The sequence below is a fragment of the Doryrhamphus excisus genome, chromosome 13, assembly GCF_030265055.1.
Source record: "Doryrhamphus excisus isolate RoL2022-K1 chromosome 13, RoL_Dexc_1.0, whole genome shotgun sequence".
Classification (NCBI taxonomy): Eukaryota; Metazoa; Chordata; class Actinopteri; order Syngnathiformes; family Syngnathidae; genus Doryrhamphus; species Doryrhamphus excisus.
Window position 1 is genome coordinate 11,104,143 of NC_080478.1, and position 6,814 is coordinate 11,110,956.

The 6,814-nt window shown below is 37.6% G+C and overlaps 2 protein-coding genes across 4 annotated transcripts; one reads left to right on the forward strand and one right to left on the reverse strand.

Moving 5' to 3' along the window:
* Nucleotides 1-1,205: 1,205 nt before the first annotated feature.
* Nucleotides 1,206-3,825, reverse strand: ccdc32 (coiled-coil domain containing 32). The gene is made up of 4 exons (XM_058090241.1): nt 3,694-3,825; nt 3,245-3,505; nt 3,008-3,161; nt 1,206-2,782 (listed from the first exon to the last, which is right to left on the reverse strand). The coding sequence occupies exons 2-4, from the start codon at nt 3,492-3,494 to the stop codon at nt 2,593-2,595; spliced, it is 594 nt and encodes a 197-aa protein (XP_057946224.1). The 5' UTR covers nt 3,495-3,505; nt 3,694-3,825; the 3' UTR covers nt 1,206-2,592.
* A 76-nt stretch (nt 3,826-3,901) lies between these two features.
* Nucleotides 3,902-6,500, forward strand: pcmtl (l-isoaspartyl protein carboxyl methyltransferase, like). 3 transcript variants are annotated; one of them, XM_058090240.1, is made up of 9 exons: nt 3,902-3,975; nt 4,101-4,284; nt 4,379-4,483; nt 4,561-4,592; nt 4,666-4,770; nt 4,837-4,957; nt 5,050-5,135; nt 5,535-5,704; nt 5,806-6,498. In XM_058090240.1, exons 2-9 carry the CDS (start codon nt 4,167-4,169, stop codon nt 5,816-5,818), a joined length of 750 nt encoding a protein of 249 aa, XP_057946223.1. In that variant the 5' UTR covers nt 3,902-3,975; nt 4,101-4,166; the 3' UTR covers nt 5,819-6,498. The 3 variants fall into 3 exon arrangements, with proteins under 3 accessions (XP_057946223.1, XP_057946222.1, XP_057946221.1); XM_058090239.1 differs by having other exon boundaries at nt 3,903-3,975; nt 4,130-4,284; XM_058090238.1 differs by lacking the exon at nt 3,902-3,975 and having other exon boundaries at nt 3,991-4,284; nt 5,806-6,500.
* Nucleotides 6,501-6,814: the final 314 nt, after the last annotated feature.

Here is a 6,814-nt window from a genome sequence, read left to right on the forward strand (position 1 = left end):
ATATTGGTTTGGCTTTTCTTGGGTTGTAGCAAAAAGGAAAAAAAATACTAAATTTGATGGGAGATGCGCTTTATTGGACAGTAACAATATAAAACAGATGTTATTTATTTTACTTTTAAAAAGTATTTATGGTTTTAAACTTTGTTTTTTTTTTTTAGAATTTAATAGAGAAGAACAAAGATGTTTATTATTATTATTATTGCACGATAAGGGAAATGTTATTTTTAATATCAAGTAATTTGTACTAAACTAAGTTTTGGGTGGTGATTGGCAGAGATTATCTTTAAAAATCATTGTGTTCTTATCATTAACCTGCATTTGTTTAGTAAAACAATATTAGTAATTGTTAAACAATATGAAATGACAGAAAATTTGTGGTTTTGTAGCAAAATATAGCATCCTGTGCACAAAATGTTTGCACCATGTCCACTTATTTTATTATTGAGTGCATTGATTTGCTTTTTTTTTTGCACATTTGGACACTACTTTAGCAGTACTTAGCAGTAGTACTAAATTCTAGTGAGAATGTGTTGCTTTGTGGTCCGCTCTGACTGATTGATATGAATGCACACTGGTAGATGATGATGTAAATCCCCATGAACAGCAGTTCAGAGGTTCAACTGCTCAGCAATCAATGAAAAGTCCCACTGGGTGTTCTTACAGTACAGTACAATATGTGCAGTATGGCCTTAGAAGTCACTCAGCTCCTCTCATTAATCAACATGTGATACTAGATGTCTTAATCGGTCCTCTGTGCCTGTTCCTGTAAGCCCATATTTAAAAAAGAAAAAAAAAAAGCATATTCCAAGTGTTTTTCCAGAATGAGAAATGTGAGTTGTTTATTTTTTATTTTTTACTTCCAAATGCCTTTCTTTCATTTGAGTCAGATGACACTGGTCTGATGTTGAATTGCACCAAAAAAAGGTATGGAAACATGAACTGAATATCATTCCTATATAGGTGTAGAAGAATGTTATACCTAAATGTTGGTTTTTCTGGTGTGAGCTTATGTTCATATTCTCTGCATGGCATTTCGGAAGTATCTTGGAAATATTAATCACAGGACAGTTTATTTGTATTGATTCCAATGGACCTCTGTAATATAAGAAAAATATTTAATTGTAATAAATAATATATGAGTTTGACGTGTGTGTGTGTGTGTGTGTGTGTGTGTGTGTGTGTGTGTGAGAGAGAGAGAGAGAGAGTCCTGAGTATTATAATTATTTATTTATTTATTGCATATTTGTCACACTTCAGTGTTTCAGGTCAACAAACAGGTTTAAAGATTAGTCAAACACAAAATGCCGTTTTTAAATGTAACTTTTTATTATTAAGAGAGCAAAAAAAAAGTTTGCAATCAAGCCTGTGTGATTGAAGTAAATTGATTTTTATAGTTTATGCTCGAGAGGTTGCCAGGTATAGAATCTGCTGTTGTCCACAAGGGGCTCCCTAGTCAAAAGGTCTTCATTCTAGCTTCTCACTATTAAGAAAACTATAACAGATATATTACATTTACTGATAGTTTTCTGTCAAATCATTGAATTTAATTTCACATATAATATATAACAAAATTTTTGTGGTGAGTGAACACACTTGTCCACAAGGGGGCCCTGTAGCCAAAAAGTACACATACTGTATCACCCTCTTGTTTAGCCTATAATAACTTGTGTTGTCAATTTTCAATAAGGCCAATAATTTAGCTCAGAATTACCACAAAAAACATTAATATAGCTTAATCGCTGTTTATATTGTGCTAATTAATGATACAGTATATGATATAAAGTATAAAAATTTGTAATATAGCTTAATCACTGTTAATATTGTGTTAATGATAAAGTATATGATATAAAGTATCAAAATGTGTAATATAGCTTAATCACTGTTTACATTGTGCTAATTAATGATAAAGTATCTGATATAAAGTATCAAAATTTGTAATATAGCTTAATCACTGTTTATATTGTGCTAGTTAATGATAAAGGATATGATATAATTTATATTACAATTTATATAATTTGAAAATTTGTATAGTTAACTTAGCTAAAGTTGACCGATCAGCTTTTGTCCACACAGCTTTAGCCCAAGAGGCCTCCAGGTTTGTAAAAAGTCAGCCCAAATTACAGTTTTGTCATTTAAAAATATTTCTCCTCTCTTGGATGAGGCAGAAACACATCAAACATGATCCAGTCACCGGTGTGGCAGACGCAAATGAATCCAATTTTATTCACAGTACTGCAGAGCATATTTTCCCATCATTTTACATGCGTCGCCAACGGTGTTTGACTGCCGCTGACATTTAAGCCCACCGCGGCTTTGGCATACAAGTGCAACATGCATCAAATGTCACAGCTGCCGCAGAAAGTGCTAAAGCGTTTGTCACATGACACAACGCTGATGCTCCTTTGAATCTTTTTTTTTTTTTTTTTTTACAACGTGACTTACAGGGAGATGATTGACGGCATGATAGCAGTGGAAATGTGATGTTATACGGCAACAACTCCTGTGATGTTAAAAAAAAAAAGGTTGAATAGCACAGACATGAAAAGTAACATAACACCATATTGTTTGTTTTGTTAGTGTTGCATTTCAGTCTTATTTCTCAGGGCTCTGAGGGTCATCTTCATCATGGTGATGCTCCTCCCCCTTCTCCTCTGCCTCTTGTTGCTGCTGGTCCACTTGGCCGTGCTCCTTCGTCTGAGACGGTCTCAGTAGAAACTCCAGCTCCTCTGCACTGATGGCCACCTTGTCTGGAACCAACCACCTCTTGAAGTGTTCAAGGGCGCTGTGACGGAAGAACAAAACAAAATAAAGGTTTGTCACATGACATGTTTTGAAAATCGCGGATGGGACACATAAGGGGAGACAATTCAATCTGTGAATATGCTTTTTCTTTGGCTTTTGTGGCTTCTTCACTATTAAATTAGCTGTTTATTGATTTATTAACTTTTGATTTTCACCCAATCAGTCCAGGGTATTACAACAATAAAACAATATTATTCCATCATACCTCTCATCCATGTCACTGCTTTGGAAAAGCTCAGAGGTCTGTGCATCGTGCAGGAATCTATCCCAGCATTCCTTCTTGGCTTGAGACAAGGAGCGTAGCATGTCCCTAGAGGTGACGTCACTGGATTGACCCTTCAGTTTCTTCAGTCGGTTCTCTGAAGTAAAAAACAACAAATCATTGTAATGACATCTCTGAAAATATGTGGCAAAATGGCATTTGGTTATAAAACGTGCAAACCTAAACTGGCAATGTAAGTCTCAGAGTCTTCCATGGGCTCCCATTTAGTACTGGTATTGGTGTTGCTGGTTCCATTAGACTGGCCGTTAACGTGTGCTCGTACTGGTGCTTCTGGCTGGAAGGAGTCTTGAAATTCAGTGTTGTGGTCTGAGGAGGTCTCAGTCTGCATCTCCGGCTGACTGGGACCACATATTTGGGACCACAGCTCCCCGCTGGTGCGAACTTCCTGTTTCTCGAAATCGTCGATCATTCTGTTGCAGACTGTGACGTGAACACACGTCAGTATCAGCTATCTTTATTTTGTTAACGATCAGAAATATAAAACAAGACAAACGGCTCAGCTAAACTCTATTAATGTATCGCCATTTGCAGATAGAACATTATTAGATACAGTATTACATCAACCCAAGCATTTGAACTCGACCACTGATAACTAATAAGGGACTTACCTGTTTGGGAACACTGAATAGGTGGACTGCTTTTCTCTGCTTATATTATGTTTAACTAAAACAGCATCAGCCTCACTAGCTTACGTTCTCCATGATCTACTTGCTTCAGTAAACAGCGCACTTCCGTGTTATGTGACTAATGATTGGATATAAAATATGTCGGTCAAATATGTTTGTCAATGATTGGCTCATTGTGACTTCCGGTTATGAGCTCTGCAGCAGATTGGCTAACGACTTACCAATCCGGAAGTAAATTCCCTTGTCCGACTCGTCGCAGCTCAGGTAAACAAACGCTCCAGGGTTATTTTAATTAATAATGCGTAGTTTGAAATACGATTTATCTGTTGTTGTTTGAGATGATTGAAAAGAGATTTTGTCAGGGATAGAAACAGACTTTTTGTGTGAAGTTACAGTACCTTGGGTGTCCGTTCCCCAGGTGTGTCATGTCACTGCTGGGAGATCCGGTGTAGGAGATGCGAGCTGTGTTGCGTCTGGTAGTAGTGGCGGTCCCAATGGGGGTGCTGCTGTCCCGGACCATGGCCTGGATGTCCAGTGGCAAAACACATCAAGAGCTCATAACCAGACTGAGGGGTAATGCATTTGTTAGTGTTTTTGTCATTAATCTTAGTTATCAAATACACCACCATCTAATGTCAATAGTCACATCATCTGTTTGCTCCTTCAGATCATGGCGTGATCCACAGTGACAGAGTGTTTGATGCCATGCTGACCACAGACAGAGGAATCTATTCCAGAGATTATCCATATGCAGACTCTCCACAGTCCATAGGTCTGACAATTAAATTTTTCTTTACACTTTACTGTATACTTGTGTCAGTGAAAGTGAAAGTTTGTTTCCTATTGCAGGCTTTCGAGCCACCATCAGTGCACCACACATGGTAAGCAGTTGTGATAAGTTGGTTAAGCACACATTTCTCTCAAGTCTTCTCATTATTCATCTCGTTCTGACAGCACGCCCATGCTTTGGAGTTGTTGAGTGACAAACTCAAAGAAGGGGCATCAGCTATGGATGTGGGCTCAGGGAGCGGATACCTCACTGCCTGTTTTGCACGGATGGTAAGTGACATTGCCACATAGTGTCCTGACTGTCACTCACTGGCTGCCTTCCTCTATTGTGTGCAGACAGGTAAGACTGGCAGAGTGGTGGGTGTTGAACACATTGATGAACTGGTACAAAGTTCAATAAAAAACATCCAAGCTGATGACCCAGAACTTATTTCCTCTGGACGCGTTCGACTTGTTGGTAAGTTACCACTCCTGTGTATTGAAATTATACAGAATAATGTCTTAATACTAATAACAGTGCATGCAATATGTGTGTGTATGTATCCACAGTGGGAGATGGAAGGCTTGGATACCCAGAGGGAGCTCCATATGATGCCATTCACGTTGGTGCAGCTGCAGCTATTGTTCCGAAAGCTGTATGTATGCATTTTAAATGAAATACACAATATCCATTTCAGGAAACTGCTCAACCGCTAACTTATTTATATTTATATATTTTTTTTCCAGTAGGCTACTTAGTAGATCTTTACTATTTGTGGATGTTAACGTTAATTTTATACATAAATAAACAATTACAGACATTTGGCATTGTACCTACACAACAATGCATCTTGTCAAAGCATCTTCCTACTGGAAAATGTTTTGGAGAATTTACTTGTGAGAAAGCGCCCTCTGCTGCATTCGTACCTGCAGCACTCTTTTTTTTTGCCCCCTGCAGATAGCGCCATCAAACCACTTTCTATTTAAGTCAAATACCTCACTATTTACCATTTAAAGCAGAGAACATGTTTGTTTCCTGTTCTTCCATTGCAAAGCTCTTGGAGCAGCTGAAGCCTGGCGGGCGGTTGGTGCTTCCAGTAGGCCCTGATGGCGGCAGTCAGGTCCTAGAACAGTACGATCGTCAGACCGATGGGACCTTTCTCAAAAGAGCTTTGATGGGAGTGGTTTACGTTCCCTTGACAGACAAGAGACGACAGTGGCCTGGGTATATTACAACACTAATTACCTATAATCACCTTGATGAGATGTAGTTGTAACAATAAGTATGAGTGGAACTACACAGACACTGTTATTGTCTCTCTCCAGAGGCGAGCTCTGACTGCAGTGTGGCTGCCCCTGCAGGAGGTGGCACTGGTGCTGCATGCCTTCAGCCCTATAGCGCCCTTGTTGGTTTCCAAGGCTTCCCTGCCCATTTGTCACCTAGCAACTTGCACAAGTAGGATCTGGCTCTTTGCCTAACTGAGCGCAATAACAGTGCATGGTTGAATGCGTGCACATCTGGGAATGTTGTTAGTAGGATTTATGGGAAAAAGCTTGTGATGTTGACCTGGAAATGTACACTTTGCACACAAGCAAGTTAGTAGTTTAGTTTTAAATCCAGCCATAAGGACAAGCACAAAGACAAGACTAGAATTAAAACTACAGCAGCTTAAATTAAATTATATTCTGCTAGCAAGTGTTATTTCATATGACATATTACTATGTGAAATATGCTGTTTGTGCCAAACATGTTTAGTTCATGAGAGAAATGTTTTCTTTATCGGACTGATGAAAAAAAAAACTCTTGATATTGAATATGTTACATATTTACAAATCTAAAACAAAATTCAAATATGTTACACCTCATTCACACTATAAAGGGACAATATTGTGACCGTTAAGGTTACTACTCCATAAATATGATTATTGATATATGTTACGTACCTTGCAAATGAGTGTTTTAGTCAACCATGTTTAATTTTATGATTAAATATTAATTCTGTAAATGGTCCTTGTGGCTTTTTGTTTGTATTTTGTGTTGTTGTAAAATATTTATTTTTACTAATGTTTTTTTTTAATCAGTGAAGAAAAATGATTTTTAATGACATTAAATTAAATGGGCTTTTTAAAAGGCAGCAGTAAAATGTATATTTTATACAATATTTTATTTTAAGACATGGTTTTCCTGTGGAAATTTATAAAGGATATAAAATAAAATGGCAATACCTGAATAGTAAATATACAACAATACATGTATTCAAGCGCAAATAGAGTAAAAGACATTCATGTTAAGACTACAAAGTGACGTCATGTATGCGACCACTGTATCAGAAGG

What these genes read in the sequence shown, in the direction of transcription:
- ccdc32 (XM_058090241.1), bottom strand. Translation starts at nt 3,494, where the DNA reads ATGATCGACGATTTCGAGAAACAGGAAGTTCGCACCAGCGGGGAGCTG. An exon ending in GACTTACATTGCCAGTTTAG is followed by an intron (nt 3,162 to 3,244) that starts GTTTGCACGTTT and finishes TTTTTACTTCAG; the next exon opens with AGAACCGACTGAAGAAACTG. An exon ending in AGCAGTGACATGGATGAGAG is followed by an intron (nt 2,783 to 3,007) that starts GTATGATGGAAT and finishes CTTCCGTCACAG; the next exon opens with CGCCCTTGAACACTTCAAGA.
- pcmtl (XM_058090240.1), top strand. Translation starts at nt 4,167, where the DNA reads ATGCGAGCTGTGTTGCGTCTGGTAGTAGTGGCGGTCCCAATGGGGGTG. An exon ending in GCTCATAACCAGACTGAGGG is followed by an intron (nt 4,285 to 4,378) that starts GTAATGCATTTG and finishes TTGCTCCTTCAG; the next exon opens with ATCATGGCGTGATCCACAGT. An exon ending in AGACTCTCCACAGTCCATAG is followed by an intron (nt 4,484 to 4,560) that starts GTCTGACAATTA and finishes TTCCTATTGCAG; the next exon opens with GCTTTCGAGCCACCATCAGT.